Source organism: Camellia sinensis, chromosome 14 (genome assembly GCF_055761805.1).
Source record: "Camellia sinensis isolate YWXY chromosome 14, ASM5576180v1, whole genome shotgun sequence".
NCBI lineage: Eukaryota > Viridiplantae > Streptophyta > Magnoliopsida > Ericales > Theaceae > Camellia > Camellia sinensis.
In genome coordinates this window covers 127,495,447-127,514,735 of record NC_138974.1, presented here as the reverse complement: position 1 = coordinate 127,514,735, position 19,289 = coordinate 127,495,447, and the positions used below count along the sequence as shown (strand labels likewise).

General features: G+C 38.0%; 1 protein-coding gene across 1 annotated transcript; it reads right to left on the bottom strand.

Annotated features, from left to right (window-relative positions):
- Positions 1-23: 23 nt before the first annotated feature.
- On the bottom strand, positions 24-3,107 carry LOC145807282 (ferric reduction oxidase 6-like; the record flags this gene model as incomplete). The annotated part of the gene is made up of 5 exons (XM_082905242.1): positions 24-202; positions 1,111-1,549; positions 1,647-1,902; positions 2,377-2,680; positions 2,771-3,107. Coding segments are annotated over 5 exons (1,500 nt in total), but the record flags the coding sequence as incomplete, so codon positions are not given.
- Positions 3,108-19,289: the final 16,182 nt, after the last annotated feature.

The following is a 19,289-nucleotide window of genomic DNA, read 5'->3' as shown; positions in this document are numbered from 1 at the left end:
TTACTTCAATCCACCTTTCTTTTTTTGCCTACTTTTCTTTACAATATTTTCATTCCCAACCACCTTCTCTGATTGTTCTTTATTATCACTGACCCCATTGTAGTGACCAAAACGATCAGGCCTTTTGCCACAATATCTTGATCGCAAGTATGCAGCTGTCCCACCAGGAACCACGACACCAGTAGCAAGTACAATTGTTTTCCTGTAGAAGAAAAGAAAAACTATGGGCCCATCACTGACAGAATGAAAATAGAAGGATCATACTAGAAAAGGAGTCACTCAAAAAGATGGTTCCAAAGTAATGAATTTACAGTTGATGCCAAGGACCAACCTAAATTTAAACAAGTCTTGAATTGCCTTATATTAGGTTAAATCTCGACAGACTAAATTTTTTAAATGTTTTTAATTATTTCAGTAAATTTTGTCAAATCCTACCAGACTCTACAAATTCTCATTCAAACAAAAACTATTATTTATTTTCTTAGTAACAAATAAAGCTATCACTAAATAGCACCAGAAGAGGTGCAATCCAAATAGGCATGGGCATACAAAAGAGACTGCCTTGAAGGTCACATATTTAGCCTGTAATGCAAGTAGTTGAAACAAAACCCTTCATTGGAAGCCATGAATACAAAAGAGCATACCATGCTTAATCTTGTGGACCAGGATCTCATCCTCCTCAATGTAGGTCTACACAATTATCTCTATACAGTCCACCAAACACTTGACATTCAAATTATGGCCCCATTTGGCACCTTGGTTTTTTGACTAATAAAGGCAAAAGGCTACTAAAAAGACCAAAAAGTCAAAATTACTAAAAAAATCAAATCAAACACACTAGGCATTCAAGTTTTTTAATACAACTAAAAAAAGTCATTCCCAAGCACATTAACTTTTTTGTTATACTCAACAAGTCAAAAATTCAGACAAATGGAAAACATAAAAAAATAATTGCAAATCAAATGGATTAAAAGTAAGATATGTACCCAGTGCAAGTAAAAATGGCATAAAAATGACAGTTCTCATATCCACTTGCGCTCCATTGATTTGCAATTATTTTTTCCTTTTTCCATTTATCTAATATTCTTCCAAAATATTTTGAGGAAATACCTTTGAAGTTCGGTCTGCGCTCATACTGAATAAAATTTGAACTAGCAACATAATCCTGACTTGACTCCTTATGTGCCCTTGCCTCATTACCCTCCAGGGTGTCAATCTTTGGGCCATCATCTTCATCATGAGCCTCCCTTGCTAGAGTTTTTCTTTCCCAAAGATGCCATAGACCAATCACAACACCCCCAAATACAATAGGACTTGCAACCATGCAAATAACAAATAAAAGCCCTTTGTACCACCAGTAAGTTATGTCAAAAGGGTTTATATAAAAGATTTGTAACAAGCGCACAGAGAGAACCAATCCAATTGTGGACACCATGACATAAACTCCAGACCAAATGATGTTCCCTGTTCCAACCAATACAGAAATGCCACATTTGTTGCGGATAGGGTATCCAAAAAAGTTCACAGACTTGCTAACTTGACCATCCTCCTGTAGTTGATCATAACAGTCACATACTAGAAAATAAATAAATTGATGTGAGGTTAGAAATTGGAATGATAATTGAGGAAAGTACAAGTGGACCTACCAGTTGAGGTTCTGATTCTCCAGTGACATAAGTTTGAACCTCAAGATTCAGTATGTCGGAAAAAAATGGACAGATTGATTCCATGTCAAGGCTGTAAAGAAGACGAAGCTCATCTGATTTTTTCACGGCCCAAACTATTAAGATATTCCTTGGCATACACGGTTTGTTATCCTTAATACGGTGGAGAATATCGCTCAGGATAGCCAGGAATGGGGATATTCCAATTCCTCCAGCAACTAAAATAAGGTTTTTATATCTGAAAAACAAAAAGTGTTAGTGCATTAAAATGTATTAAAACTTGAAAGAAGATAAATTTTCTATCACTCTGCTCATTTTCCTTTCATGGTAGCTGTAACACTTTGCCAATGCTAGCTATGGTACAATTGCAAACTTTACATGACACTCCAACAGTTATAGCCTTTCCAGTAGGCGTAAAGTTGTGTACATCTTGCCCTCCCTAGATCGTACTTTAGAGAGAGCCTAGTGTACTGCTTGCTCTTTTTTTTTTTTTTTTTTTTTTTTTTTTTTTTTTTTTTTAACACAACACTCCAATGAAATATAATGTTGGTGTAAAAAAATATTTATATATGAGTCCACCTTTGGATCAACCATTATATTATCACTTTACCTAATTAGCACAGAGCCAAACTACATGCAGTATCAAAATTGTCTTTTATCAGTATTGAATGTACATACATATACATCTCCATAGACATACATACAGCCAGACCTAGAAAATAAGACTGATTCATCATAATTTGCATCTGAGATTCTCATGTATGAATGCCCATAAGGCCCCTCTACAGAAACAGTTAGGTTTGAATGAGGCTGCAATGGTTGCTCTTCTTGTGGTTTAGGACCATTTAAGATACTTCCTCTTAGCTTTTCCGTCCATTTCCCAAGAACCATAATGAGAACCGTAATGTGATATTTACCATCTAGAGGACTTGATGAGACACTGAAAGGATGCCGTTGTAGCCAGGATAATTCCCGAATTTGAAGAAAAATAAAACTTAGGGCATTGTATTGCAGATCTACATTGTCAAAAAGGAAACAGTGAGAATTGTGGTGAAAAAATGTATAGAAATGAATAATCAAGCTTTGAAGAGATGTTATGTTATTACTTCCAGGTTTTGAAATGACCAATTCAACGGTTCCACATGGAAGGCAACTAGCTAATATTACATTGACAGTCTTTCGTGATTGACAGAATCTCAAAAACTGATCGAGAACAAAGAGAAATATTCCTCCGGCAGCAATAGTGAAAATGAAATCACCAACATGCAAGGCCAAGAAGACGACGAAGACTATGTATAGTTGATGGGCGTAGAAGAACAATTCAAAGTATGTCCTCCTCACTGGCTTAAGTGATGTCACCCACATGAATAGACCAGCAGCAAGACTGATGACTCCTGCAAGATTGGCCACACCAATATTTTTCCATTGCAATATCTGCTCAAAACAATTAAGAAAAAGTTAACAGTATTTTGGGCATTTAGTGTAGGGGAAAAGGAGAAGATTCACAGAGGAACCTAAGAATTTACAGGATTTTGCTCATAAACATTTTTTTCAATTAAGTCACCCGTTTACTAATTTTGAGAATTCACTTAAATTTCATAAAACAAATGTTGCTAAAAATTCCAAACCCCAGACGAGGACTATAACTTATTTGTCTTGCTGTTGTTCTAATTCAATAAACGAGTCCAATACAAATCTGAAATTCACCAAAGTTTTGCACATATAGGTTGTGTACAGTTTCACCATCATAGTTTAACAACAGATGCGTGATAATATATTCTGAGAAGTTATGTAATCCTTTACAAATTGTGTACACAATGAATCAATTTTACAATGCAATGAAGGAGAATTAAAATGCAAGTCTTGGATTTGTGATGGAAATTTTTTCAAACATAACAACTCATACCTGGTGAACTAAAATGACCATTCAACTCTAAAATACCTAACAATATGGCAATGTTTCACACAGGTATTTTATCAAACACAAGGGCTTCTACACCGTCTCCCTCTCCCAACCCTCTTTTGGCTCCCCAACTTCTTCATTCCCCTTAGGAACCCCTATCCCAGCTGGTTACACTTCCCCTTCTGCCTCTTGAAACAGCCCCTCCAACCCTCTACTACCATAGATCCATTGCCTCCTTCCCTATTATCCACAACCACAAAACTACTTTTTTTCTCCACCACAAATCTAAAATGCCTGCCTTTTCCCTCCCTACTCAAGCACCGCTAGCCCTCCTCCTCTCACACCGCACCTCCGTTACAGCTTTCCATCCCCACCACAGCGCCACCACGTTACCGAAAACCCTTATCCCACGATTAAACAACTACGAGAGAAAGAAACAGAGAGAGAGAGAGAGAGAGAGAGAGAGTATAGCGATCCCAGGTTTACCCTTGTTGTATAGTGATCCGGACATGTGTCCGTGGATGTTGGTAGTTGTTTATTATCTTGTTTACATCCTTTCTTACGTTGTATTTGAGTTATAGGATGTGTTGAGCGGGTTTGTTACAGGTTGGTTGAGTTTAGAAACCAAAACTAGTTGCCCAGATTTTTGGCCTGTACGCTCGAGCGGAGGTGTTGGCGCTCGAGCGTAGATTACACCCTTTCAGTATTTTCCTGTGCAGCGTTGTACGCTCGAGCGTAGGGTTGGGAGCTCGAGCGGAGGCCTGGTTCTGCAAAAGTGCTGGGCGAGTGCATTCTGAGCTCGAGCGGGCGGTTGGCCGCTCGAGCGGAAGTCTGTGAGTGGCCGCTCGAGCGGGGTGTTTTACGCTCGAGCGGAGACCTGGGTTAAAGTCCCGAATTTGTGACTCTTTAAATCACTTTTTCGCTTTCTCTTCTCTCTCTTACTTTTCCAAAATCACCATTGTTGAGCCTCTCACTCTAGACTCTACCTTCTCTCTAGGTTTTGATCTAGTAGGAGTGATTTACTCACCTTTGGCCTTTACAAAAAAAGTTGTTGATCGTCGAGGGCTTCATTTTAATCTGAAAATCTCGAGTTTTGGAGCACGTTGGGTTTTGTCGTCTTCTCCTTTGGGACTCCGAATTTGAGGTAGGGATAACCTACTCCTCTCTATGGGTTTTGTCTTTAAATTTTGGTATTTTGAGATGTTGGGCTTGGTTTGGTAAATTTGTGAGAGTTTGGGGCTTTTGTGTAATTTTACAAAAGTTGGGGTTTTATTCATAATAAACCTAGATGCATGTTTGGCATAGAAAAATAGAATGATTGTTGAATCATTGATGAAAATGGGACCTAAGGGTTGAAATGGTAATTATGGAAAATGGCCTAATTACATTGTTTAATTAATTGGGATAATTAATTGGTGAGAAATGAGAAAATGAAATGTTGATTGAATATCCATTTGTGCATTTATTTTCTGTTTTAGAAATAATTGCTTTGGGCTATCGGTGGAGGATAGTCGAGATTGTTGTAGACAATGCATGATGATTAGGTAAACGGAAACTAATCAATGGAATGTGTCATGGAACTTGACGGTTGATAGAATACATTAAATGTGTGTATTGTGTGATTGTATATAGAACCAATGTGTTTATATACGTTATGTGTAGAGGAGGAGATAGGGGATGTACTCCGCGGTTTAGGGGAAGATAGGGGATGTACCTCTAAACCGGATAGGTATTGGGAGGAGATAGGGGATGAACTCCGTAGACAGAGCTCATATGCTTGTCTAGAGAAGTGAAGATAGAGCTCATATGCTTATCTTGGTGAAGTGTGGATACAGCTTGTATGCTTATCTGTGGATATTGTTGATATACATATCTGTTGTAGAGTGTGGATACAGCTTGTATGCTTATCTGTGGATATTGTTGATATACATATCTGTTGTAGAGTGTGGATACAGCTTGTATGCTTATCTGTGGATATTGTTGATATACATATCTGTTGTAGAATGTGGATACAGCTTGTATGCTTATCTGTGGATATTGTTGATATACATATCTGTTGAGATTGTGGATATAGCTTTTATGCTTATCTGAATGTGAGATATAGTTTTTATACATATCTGTGGAAATAATGATAGAGCTAGCATGCTTATCTGTTGAAAAAGGGAAAATGAAAAGTAATTGGGACTTGTAAGTCGTTGACATAAATATGTAATTTATGTGATTGTATCAGTATTGACCAACTATCAATTGCTAATGTTTTAGTCATTGTCCATAGTTGGTTTAGTGTATTTCTACTGGGCTGTGGCTCACCCTATATGGGAATATCATTTTCAGGTACAGGAAGCATGCCACCTCCAAGAACATAGCTTGGGAGGCTAGAGGCGGACATAGTGTAGTTGTTTAACTTTTGATGTATTACATGTAATTTCAAGCCAAGGGCTTAATGTGTAAACGAGTTAGTACTCTTTTGTTGAAACCAAGTGTTAACTTGGAAAGCTGTAAGCCCGTAGGGCATTTTGTTTTGATGTTAACATGTAATACTTATGTAATGAAACTCAATGAAATAAAGGAATGTGGTTAGTTTAATGTTATTATTTTGAGGGCGTTACAGAGAGAGAGAGAGAGAGGCCATACCTTTGTGTGTTTTGCAAGAGAGGGATGAGACGAAAACTAGAGCACCCCAAAAAAACAAAAGGGATGGGGGAGAATCAATAGGGTTACTTTTTTTCATTACCGCCAAATCTCAAAGTTCCGCCTTCAAGATTGGTTGGTGATAAAATAATTTTATCATTAAAAATTTTAAAATATTAAAATTATTGACAATAAAAATATATTTCTCATTAAATAATTTTAAAATATTTAAAATTAATTTCTTTTAAAAAATATTTAAAATTATTTGTAACGAAAATATATTCTTCACTGATAATTTTATAATTGGTGACAACTTTTTTTCTTACTAACAATCTCAAAATTTTGGCGTTACCCAAAAAAAAATTAGAGGAAAAATCTTTGGTGACGAAATTTAATTTTTCTTCACCTAAAAATAAGTATTCATTGACGAAAATAAATTTCATCACCTATTATTTTTACTTTTTATTATATGTGACAAAATTTTATAATTCGTCACGGATTATTCTTATTTAGTGACGAAATATTTTTTTCACTACTTTTCGTCACCATAGGTTTAGAGAGTTAATTAACTTGTATTTTTGTTTTGAGAGAGAGAGAGAGGGGAGAGAAAAAGTGATAATTAAAAATAAAAGGGGAAAAAAAGTTAGTAGTCTATTTTTTCCATTACCGTCCAATATGTTAAAATTTTTCCTCTAAAATTGGTGACAAAATAATTTCCTCACTAAAATGTCTCAAAATATTAAAAATTATTAGTGATAAAAATATATTTCTCACCAAATGGTATTAAAACATTTAAAATCAAGTTTCCCAAAAAATATTTATACAAAATCATTGGTGACGAAAATGTATTACTGACTAATGATTTTATAATTGGTGATAATTTTTTTTCTCACCAAAAGTCTAAATTTTTGGCGCCACTGAAAAAATATTAGCGGGAAAACCTTCGGTGACGAAACTTAATTTTTCCTTACCTAAAAAGAAGTATTTGTTGACAAAAATAAATTTCGTCACCTATTATTTTTATTTTTTTATTATACGTGATAAAATTTTATAATTCGTCACGGATTATTCTTATTCAGTGACAAAATTTATTTTCTTCACTACTTTTCGTCACCATAGGTTACTTTTGTTGTAGTGAGAAAGTAAGCTGGTTGGATGAAAGATTGGCTGGCTGGATGGTTTTCTTGGCCAGCTAGATAAGAGATCCGAAGGAAACTCTTTTTGTGCAGCAGAACCCAAACAAAACAATAACACACCTTCTAAAGGGTGTTCATCCTCTCTACCTCTCCCTCTCACAGAGACACTTAAGAAGGAGGTTGATAGGCCTCAAAACTCAATGAATAACTCAAAAAGCTATGTACAATAGGATATTTACAATAGTTTATCAAATGAAATAGTAATTAAGGTTGGAAGAAATCAAACCCAAGAAATAAGTCAAACCTACATTCATCTCTTTGTGGAAAAGTGTAAATGAATATCCAAGTCCATGTTATCACTGGAGAGAGTAGATCGCCACCATTTCTTAGTTAAATCTTTTCTTTAAAAGTAAGAGATTCATTAAAGGTGATTGAAGACTCCTCTTTCTATTCATGGAATAGGGATGTGACATCCCTTTCCATGCTCAACTTGGATTGAGAAGAGTGTTTTCTACACTTTTGATCTAAAGACTCTTACTTTACTTCCAAGAAAACATTGAAAAACAATGAATGCTAACAACTTTCTCCACACCAAACCTCAAGAATCACCTAACTAGCTCCATGCAACAACCACAACTACTCATTAGGGTTGAGTATGGATTGAAACAAATGAAACAATATGCTTAGATGATAAGAAAGGTGATGAGAAAATGTATGAAAATGAAAGAAATTACACTACACAATCAAACTTGTGGATGGGTGGCTACTTTCTAACTCCCTTCACATCCACAAGGTTCCATTTCACACATCTATATACACCAACAATGAATTATAACACTAAAAAGTAAGAAAGAGCATGCAAGAGTGTAAGTAAATGAATAATTCAATCAACTCAATAGATGGTTGGCAACATCCTAGTTCCCCCCACATCCATGAGGAGCCATCATGTGATTATAACACACTAACAATGAAGTACAAAGCTTAAAAGGAAGAAAGACAGAGAGAAGTTGATAAAAAAAGGGTCAAAACTTCACCTCTTGAAGAGAGAGTGAGCTTATTAGTTGTCAAACTCCTTTCTAGCACCCTCAATATCCTTTAGTATGGCTTAGAATACTCAACAAGGAACTCCAATCCAAGTTTGGATGGTGTTTAGGTGATGGAAGCAAGATAGATGGAGGTTGAAGATGAGTAAAGGGAGTGAGAGTGTTGGGCTCTTTAACAAGTCTCTTGGCCTTTTGAAAATTTTGTAACCCTAAGAAAATGAACTAGAGGTGTGTATTTATAGACTTTTGGGATGAAATTATCTAAGATATTTGTCTAAAACTTGCAGAAAAAGCTGAATTTTCTGAAAATGCTCTGTACCCGGGCAATTAAGCCAGTTGTACCATTATTCAATTGGCCAACTGCATTTTTCATCCAGCCACAAGTAGTTATACGGCAAGTGAGAAAAATGTACTGTTAGATCAATAATATAAAGCTAGCATAATTTGAAAGGAAAAACAGGTATTTCTAAAGAATTCCACTATTCCATTCATTCCTACTTTTTGCTTGGTCTACTAAACAATACAACGTGTGGAGTTAAAAAATGCGAGCCTGAAAATATTGTGGAAATATTTGGAACTATACAACCCAAGCACTTTGAAAAATGGTTTTAAGAAGATCAACAATGGTTTTGGCCAAAAAAGGTATAGGCTAGGATAGTTGGGATTAAAGCTTGAATCTTAGTTTTCTTGCTGAGGAATTCAAAAGACTTCACATTGTGACTTTCATCATCAGGTGTTTGGAATAGAGTGCCCAAGTCTTAAGGTCAGTCAAAATGGGGTGTTTATAGTTGCCCCTATTTGACAAAGCTCGAGGTGTCATTCCACGATGTGAGTGAGTGTCAAATCCCGAAGACGACCTTTTTGACGAGGCCGTAAAACTTGGACAAATAAACAAAATGCAAATATAGTTTGTTGAACCCGAGGGTTGCCTATGTATCTTTTTGCAAGGAATCAAATCAACGTAGTTTAAGGGCAAGATGAAAATGATATGCAACATAATAAAAGATGCAGTGGTGAAGAATGCAACCTTTCGGTGTTTTTCACATATCAAGCAGGTAAACAGAGTGATAAAAAAAGTGCATCCCGCATAAACGTGCTTTCGCATAAAAAAAAGAAAGAAGAGGGAGCTGCATCACACATAAATGTGCTTTCACCAATATGAAAGGGGGAGTGCATCACCTACAAATGTGTTTTCGCACGAATGAAGAAGAGCGTGCATCACATACAAATGTGTTGTCGCACAAATGAAGGAGGGAGTACATCACATACAAATGTGTTATCGCACAAATGAAAGAGGGAATACAAATATGTTGTTGCACAAATGATGGAGGGGGTGTATCGCATACAAATGTGTTGTCGCACAAATGAAATAAGGGGTGTACATCGCATATAAATGTGCTTTCACATAAATAAAAGAGGGCGGTGCATTGAATACAAATGTATTTTCGCACAAATGAAAGAGGGGGATGCATCGCATATAAATGTGTTATCGCACAAATAAAGGAGAGGGGTGCATCACATACAAATGTGTTTCACACAAATGAAATAGGGGGTGTATCACATACAAATCTATTGTCGTACAAATGAAGAAGGGGGTACATCATATACAAATATGTTTTCGCATAAATGAAAGGGGGGTGTTATCGGTGGTACGATGAGGCACACCTTATTCAAAAATCTTATAAGTAAAAAGGTGCATGATGTATTTCTCAAGGCATGGATGTCATGAAAAGCAGTTCATGATGAATGATGTGAGATATACGTAGTATATGGAGCGATACACGATGCATTTTATGAGATGAGCATGATGGAGAGTTTGCATCACACATCTGATTAAATGAATGCAAGGCAGTGTGCATGTCATATCACATTTATGCAACGAAACATCATAACTTGTGTAACATATTAAAGTAAAACCAACTCCATGGGTTAAAGCTAAACACCAATCGAGGCAACTTAACGCAACTTAGCTATTGATATTTACAAGTATAGAACAAAGTCAAGAGCTAAAGAAATCAATCATGTAGTTTGAATCAACTAGAATGTGTGAATACGCATACGTGAGCCAAAGCATATATATCTGAGAGGGAGATTTATGAGCTGGAATGGGCCATGGTAAAGGCCGGGCAAAATGAGGGGCCGAACATGTTTGGGTCGTGATAGCTTGGGCTCGTCCAGATAAGGTTTTGCTCGGTTGAGGCCCAGGACCATGTTGGGACCGAGTTACTTGGGCTTTCTATGTAGAAAATCGAGCTACTTGAGTTGCTCGGCCGAGATGATTGCCTGCCATTCTGGATTCCACGGTTCACGCGTTTAGCGCGGCAGGAAGGCCTTCGGTTTGCTGGCTCGACCTATCTTGAACTCGACTTTGCCGGAATGCAACTGAGCTCGGTCGTTCTGGAGCTTGGCGAGTGGAGCACTCGGGTACGCTGTGCAACGCGGTCGTGAAAGGCCGAGGTGGTTCCGCCGGTCTGCCAAGCTCTGCTAATATAGCCTGACAACTTGGTTAGGTGGTGATTGCTGAATTTATGCTGACGAATGAGGAAGCAGCACCACGTGTCAAGAGACTAATGGGAGCAGATTTGGAGTGCAGAAAGTATATAAGCTTGACTGTGCCCCCCCATGCTGGAGAGGGATCATTTTTGGTAAGAAACACTTGAACACTCAACTCTCTCCTCTCTCTCTCGATCCCTGAGTGTGTGCTAACTTGACCGTCGGAGGGGTTTTCCGGCCACACACCGCCGGGTAGCTCATCGTCGTTGTGTTCGCAGGTCGATCGGACAGACAAGGAGCTTGGTAGAAAGGAGTACGGGCATGCCAGAACATTTGTTCCCCGTACATCAATCAAAGAGAAGAGGGTAACCAAATAAAGTCTTGAATTGGTTAAGGATAACTGTCAAAGGTTAAATCATATCAGAATCATCATGAGGGTGAGCTCACCCTAACCTAGGGAAAAATGGATGACAAATAGCTTGAGTAGACTAGGAGAAAAGTATGGTTCGTGCCCTTTGTTTAGTTGATAGCCCAGTCAGATGTACTTCTGCTCCTAGTGTCCAGTCATTGTTTTCATTTTCAACATTATGCAGGCACCTGTGATAGGGATCATTGGATCCTTGAGCAGTTGCTAACCAACACGACTTATGCTTCTCCCATGCTGCAGAGTGTTAAGAACTTATTCCAGTCCTTGAAGTAGTGATGGATTTGTCGCATATACTTTACAATGATCATGGACTTGATACCACTTGCGTGGGCATTCTCAGCTTGTTTATGACTTCCACACATGGACTCGTTTTGAATTCGGAGCGAAGATTTGTGTATGAAATTTTGAACACGCCACTCAATTGAACTTTAAGCCATGCACACACTAACAGACACGAGAAAGACTCGACAAGCGTAGACTGAGACACATGCTTGACATGAAAACAACAAGACTCGCAACTGACCCCAAAAGCCAAAGAAGAAGAGAAAAACTCAAGATGGATGATCATTCATTGTGCCCCTAGTATTCCTTATGCTCACTCATTTATTTAAGAATTGCTTTTAGAAATAGATTTTGTAAAAAGTCATGTTTTAATTTCCTTTGGGCTCAAGTTGAAGATTTCATTGATGAATTCAAGTATTGAAAATTTCTCCACCTATTGATTCGAACTAGTTCTTCCTCACCTAATGCAGATATGTTGTATGTAGTAGTCCTCGTAGCTCATGGATGGATGCAAAGCTGAAGATGTGAGTTGGGTAAGGATATTGGGTTGAACCTCAGGAAAAGGTTACCTATGTGTCTCAAAAATGAGAATCTGACCCCACATAGTTTACGACTAAGGTTCACTCGAATATTGGTACTCTCCTTTTGTGCTTTAACTTTTGCCAAAGCATCCCTTTTGGGTTTTCAACCTTGCGAGGTCTTATTTTTTTTTCATTTTTCACTTTTTCATGCTCTAACTTTTGCTTAAGTCACCCTTTCAGATTTTCGACCCAGCGAGCCTCTCAAGGGTAGTGTTACAATATTTGCAGTGAATTAGATCAATAATCATCCTTACCCTAACAATGAAATTCGCTTCACGTCGATTTGAGCTTGGTTCTCTCTTGACTTATGCACGTCATCTTCTTTGCTTTCACTTCACTTTCAAGGTTAATTCTCCTCACAATGTGGTACCTTCTTGCATTTAGCTTCTTTGAATTCATACAAAACTTCCTTTCACCACAGTTGATTGGATTTCATTCTATGGATGCCCTAGCTTGATGTTTGGTTTTTCCTTTTCTTTTTCTTTTTTTTTTCTTTCATTTTTTTTTTTCAATTTTCTTATTTTTTTCCTTTGTTTGGTTGATGAAAAATGGCACGAGGAAAAATTCTATGACTATGAGGTCTGAGAGCCATCTTGTGTTCGCCAAAATGATTGCTAGAGTGAAGAGAATTCCTGAAACAATGTCGAGCACCACACACAATTCTGAATCCATCCTCACAAGTTTTGTAAAAACAATTGCTTGAAACTTTAGAATGATCATGAAGAGTATTGCGATGACAATTTAGAATTTATTTGTACCATTTGGAGGATTTTCCTCAATACTCGAGCTAATTAGTGCAAGCTCATTCTCATTAGTACATTGGGCAATTTACACATTTCCTTTGTTTATTGAAATTTTCAAAGCTTTTCTTTTTTTCATTAGGTCACACATGGATTACTGTAGGCACAATTGATCGATTAAAAACTCGACTTTGTTTCTCTAATTAAAGGACGAAGACCCAAAGTACATGAGAGCAACTCAAAACAAAAACTCAACTGACACAACGACACAAAAAAAGACAAAGAAAATCACATTATTAGCATCCCAAACACAGAAAAGTTTTCCATTTTCCAAGTCCATCAGCAAAATTCATGATAGACTTCAAGTAACCCATTGGTGGGTCCCAACTCGTCTTTATTTCAGCATCACTATCCAAAACCTAGTTGGTAGCCTCCAAACTTCTCTTTGACCAAAACAACTTTCCTTTCAAATTTCTCTTACCATGCCCTTAGTTCAGAAGGTCCTTTCTAAGCACTTTCAACAATTGCCCTTAGTTAATCTCGAGACTCATCATTTCAAACATCATTGCTGGTACTAGTTAAGGGAGCCTTCCATTTCACTTTAACACCATTAAGGTTGAGCTTATCAAGATTGAGCAAGCCTTCCACCTCTTGAAAGATTTGTTCATTCAACTATTCTTTCTCAAAACTTTTGATGAGGTAGAGATCTGAAGATTTTGGAATGAACACCATGGTTTGGGCTTGGTGGCACGTATGGTGTATTGGCTAGGGTCAAAGTTGATTGTTGGCCAAACCTGGATGGAATTTATGTCGTAGGATGGTGATTTGTTGCGGTCGGGGAAAGGTTTGTTGGCAACTTTGGGATTTTTAAGTGGGGTAATGACCTTGTTATCAATTAAGTCTTGAATTTCATGGAAGAGGCGAAAACAATGGTCAGTATCATGGCCATGTTGCTGATGGAAAGCACAATACTGGGTGGGGTTATGTCTAGTTGGGAGTGGATACGTGAGCGGCTTTGGTTCGAGAGGTTTGAGATGGCCTTCCTCTGTGAGGATTTGAAAGCTTTGGACAAGGTCATGTAGAGAGTATCGAAGGTGCAATTTTGGGAGCTGCGAGTACCAGGCCTAGAAGCATTGGCAAAGGGGTTGGCGGGCGTTGACTGGGTACTCATGGAAAGGATGCCTACAGGTTTGGGATTGAAGTTAGGATGAATATTTCTGATAAAGCATCTCTTTCTATGGCTTGATCTTCCTTTGTTTGTTAGCCCCTAATTTAAAGTGCCCTCATCTTGGCTTCTCACATTAAATTCACTTGTGGTAACCTTTACCTTGGCATTGGGGTATTGAGTGGCAAAAGTTTCATCCATAATCTCCTCAACAACTATAAAGATTTGCTGTTTGTTTAGGCTTTTGATCTTCAGGGTCTCAATAACCTATCGAAGATATGCACAAGGATCAATACTTGCCTCAAACTCATTCTTGCTACTTACTTTAGCCTTGTCAAGGAATTGGATGGCTATATCTGGGTAAGGCCTATTGGCTGTTGACATGGTATCACCCAGACTTGAGATATCTTTGAATAATGTGTCCAATAGGGCTACCTTTCTACTATCACCATCAGCCTTCATCACAATTCAACTTTGGGTTAGTCCATTTCATTTTTAGTTTACGTCAAGGTTGGAGAGCTCTTTGATGCAAAATTCCTAGCAAGAGATATGATCGATGGCGGGGCCAAAACCCCAAAGGTTAAATCTGCCACAGTTCTTTGAAGGTCTTTAATTATTCCTAACATCTCAGAAGGAGTAGGTTCAGTCATTGGTGCACTTGGTGTATCTGAACTGGATTGGTTTGACTGAGCTGGGCTTTTTTGAGTGATTGGACTTGAATTGAACTGAGCTGAACTGGGCTTTTCTGAATGGGTTTTTTGGGATAGAATGAATTGGACCTTTTAAGAGTTCTCTTTTTGGGATTTGAGAGGATTAGGGTTTAGGTGTGTTCATCATGCACAAGTCTATGCCCTCTGAAATGAACACCTCAGGCTTGGGTAGATGGGGTGGATGATATATATAATGGGGTTTTAGGTAAATGATAGTGTATAGATGAGGCTGAGGCTGAGATTGAGAGGGGATGGTATTCTATCATGGGGAGGCAATGGGTTGGTAGTGACATTGCGCTTTTGTGGTTAAGGTGGAGCTATGGTTTTAATGTCAATGAGAGCTTGAATCTCATGACAAAGATGAAAACAACGATTGGTGGCATGACCGTGTTGTTGGTGAAAGATGTAGTATTTGGTAGGGTCATGTTTGGTTAGGAGAATATTAGAGAGAAGTTAAATGTCAAGGGGTTTGAGGTACCTCTTTTCTACCAAGACTTTCATGGCTCGGGTTGGGGACATATGGAGAGGATGGTAAGTTCTTTTTTGGGCTCAGGTTGAGTTGGTTGTGTGTGAGCAGGCATTGGTGAAAGGACTGGCCATTTTGGCAATGGTGGTAACTGTATTGATTTTTTAGGGCTTGGCATTGGCAGTTGTGCTGCTACTAGTGGTAGCATTGGAACTGCGGGTGAATGACTTCTTTATGAGCTCATTTTCCTTTACAATGATTCATTACTTAATGGCATCTTCAATTTGAACCCCAATCTCACATAGGTCTTTGAAATTGAAGAGAAAGAGAACTATTATCTCATGCAGTAGTTTTCTATGTAGATTTTTCACAACAGTACGAACTTGATCTTTTATCAAGGGCCTATTTGTCATCATGGTTGCTTTTGCCCTCTATCTGGTGATGAATGCCATGAAGCTTTCATTGGGCTCTTGGTGAGTTGCCTCCAGCTCTCAGGTGGTTACCTCGATGTGTGTTATAGGAGTACTGTGCAATGAATGCTTCAACTAACTCTTCCTGGTTCTATTTGATAGAATCATCTAATTTGGCATACCAAGTAATAGTCACTCCAGACATGGTTCTCCCGAACGAGGAAAGCTTTTGGGCTCGAGTCAAACCCAAGGGTTTCATGATGATTAAGAAGGCAGATGTGAACCATAGGGTCTCTGGCTCCATCGAACCTGTTTATGTGTGGCATCTTGAACCGTTTTGGCAATCTCATAATAACCTCTATATACCCATCCTCAATGTCCAGAATGGAGTTAATTCCCTATGACCCTTTAAACAACTTTTCAAGTTTAGCTATTTTCAACATAGCTGGGTCAAACTCACTAAGATCGAGGGGGGGAAATCCTTTAATGAGTTGTGCTGGAGCTTTGGCAGTATGGGTCTAGCCTGGTTCTTCTTGTAGATAGGATTCTGGAAGTCTTCAACTGGCGGAGGTGGATTTGGGACTGGATAATTGACTAGAAGTAGATGAGTAGTGGATACCCCAGATGGGTGCTGCAATCTAGCAATAGTCTTAGCTTAGGCAACAACTGTGTGACTGAGAGCATCTACAGTCCGCTGAAGGGACGTAAACATGTCCACTAGGTCTACCGGATTTTGAGCCATTGTGAAATTTAGTGGATTAGTAATTGGGGAACTAGGTGGATGTGACCTTGTTGGAGATAGCTTTTTCGGGTTTGGATGGACTAGAATGTTTTTGACTCGGATCGATCATATTATATGGAGTGGGATAGATTAAACTTTTTCTAAGTTGGATTGGATAAATTTTTCCTAGATTGGGTTAGTTGGGCTGTTTCTGAATTGGGTATGATTTTTCCCGAGTGACCCACCAAAGTATACATAATTAAGCTCTTTTGACCTTGGTGAATCATTAAATAAAAAAAAAAAACCCCATCAAATCATGGTACTAGACATGTCGGTCAAAATAAAGCAAGACACAATTTTTTGATTTCTTGGTTCTGATTTTGCTATAAATTCACCCATTCAAATATAATTCCCAAATTCTGATACTCTATCAAACACAACCTCTTAGATTCTGACCAAAATTTTGATTCTGATATGACCCTAAATTTTGAAAGAAATCCCTTTAAAGTTAAGATTCTCCAAGAATTGGGTGCCCTTTTTCTTAAGATTTCACATTTGCACATAAGTAAGCATTTTACATTCGCACATAAATAATCATTCCAAACATCCCTAGAGATTAGGGTTTCCCTGTCCTAGCTTTGAATAGATCTAGGGCTTTACTATTCAAACAAGTAGTATCATCACATCTTAGAAATGGGAGAGCTTCTTGTCCTAAGTTGGAAAGTCACTACAGCTTAATATATGCACTAGGTAGGGTTGGTTAAAAAGTGTACCCTAGCAAGATACCAATATACCTACCCTACCTAGGGATGGAAATTTAAACCCGGCCCGACGGGGACCCGGACCGTCCCGTCCCGATAAATAGGATTTTCCCCAAAGATTATTCCCTGTAGGGCCGGGGCCGGTATTGAAAAACACATCCCCGATAATTTTCGGGCCGGGGACGGTGATTGGTCCCCCAGCCCTGGCCCCGCCCCGATTTTCCCCGAATTATCCCCGTGCCATTACCCCGTATTATAATATATATATATATATATAATACAATATATTATATATGTGTGTTTAGTTTAGAGCAGTTCAGATTCTCAACACACTCTCTCTCTCTCTCTTTTTCTTGTTCGTTCTTCTCCCTTCCATCTACTCTGTGAAACTCACACTCTCTCTCTTACTCTCTCGTCCTTCAACCGTCTCCTGCCTCGTCTCTACTGCCTCGTCTCCGCTGCCTCGTGATGGCTTCAACGACTTTGTCTTTAGATCTAGATCTAAATATCGTCTCCGGTGTCTTCCACCGTCACCGACACCGTCTTCGCAAATCTGAGACTGAGATCTGTGTGTGTGTGCAATCAAAGGCAAGAGAGTGAGTGAGAGAGAAAGAGATTTGTGTGTGAGCAATCAAAGGCAAGATGTATGTGTGTTTTAATTTTTTTAATTTTTTTTTTGGGTTTTCTTAGATCTGTGTGTGTAATGAACATTCTAATTTTTTTTATTTTTTTATTTTTTTTGGGTTTTCTCAGATCTCTGTGTGTGTAATGAACATTCTAATTTTTTTTTTTTTTTGGGGATCTAATTGTGTGTAATGAACATACTAAACTGTTGGGTTGTTGATGATTTTGAGTTATCTAATTTTTTTTTTGTTAAATTGTTGATGATTGAGCTTTTTGGGGGATTTGTCAGAGTTGTGGTTGATGATTGTCGGGGATTTTGCGAAGTCGGGGAAACCCGATCCCTGTTGGGGACGGGGGTGGGGGGGGGGCGATGGGTTCCCCGCCGGGGATCGGGGGCGGGGGCGTGGATATTTTGATCTTCGGGGATCGGGGACGGGGAGGGCGATCCTCGGCCCCGGCCCGGCCTGTTGCCATTCCTAACCCTACCCAACACCTATAAGTGAAGGGAGGATCAAGCGGTACGTTAGTGATTCAGATCCGATGCTTGTATTCCCACCATTACAAAGCCCATGTCTAGTAAGCCATCAAGAATATTAGATGGCAAACACAGTGACTTAAGCGCACCAAGCACGCAATGCAATAAACATATATATGTAAATAAATCTCATATCATGGAGTTCAAGTCAAGGTCTCTTAGTTTCCCAGCAGAGTCACCAGAAACTGTAGGATGTTTTGAACATATATACGAAAAAATTAAATATTCTCTTTTCTCTTTTTGGTACATTTTTTTTTTGTAAAAAGTCAAAAAATTATCCAAAACATATTAACTTTTTTCATCTCGTATCTTAGTAAAAAAGTTACTAAAATAACCTATTCCCAAACCAACCATTTGATAATTTAAAAGTAGAAATCAAAAGTACATCTCATCTAATTTTTTAAAATTATTTTTTTTCTGTTCATTTAAATCATTTCTATTTAATAAGTCATAACTAAAAATTATACCAAATAATCTAATAGAGACTCTTAAAATAAAAAAATAAAAAAATTATAATCAACTTGATAAGCTGCACCAAATGAGATGAGACGTTGGAAAAGGGAAATCCTATAGTGTGCACCCTTTTAGTGGTGCATACCATATAACTTTATTATAAAATTTTGTAATGTCAATTACAAAATGCTTAATCTCGCCACAAATAGACGTAACATAATATCCAAAATTGTGTGATTGATATTACAAACCAGCAGGTATTCTTTTTGTATTCGTCGGTTTAAGCAAACCAGCAGGTATTCTCTTCTTCCTGTAAGATGTTTTTGGGGGGATACCGAAGTACGCTCAACAGTTTAAACTCCCGATCTTCGATTTAGTCTCACAAGTACTGTGATAACCCTACCATGTAATATAATTACATTTATTTAATTTGTATGAGATTTGAATGTTAATTATGTGTTTGGTGTGTAATTTGTATATATCTGCTCATTTGGAGAATTATCTGTTAGAAATTCTGTTTTGAAATTGAAATTGAAAGCCTTAA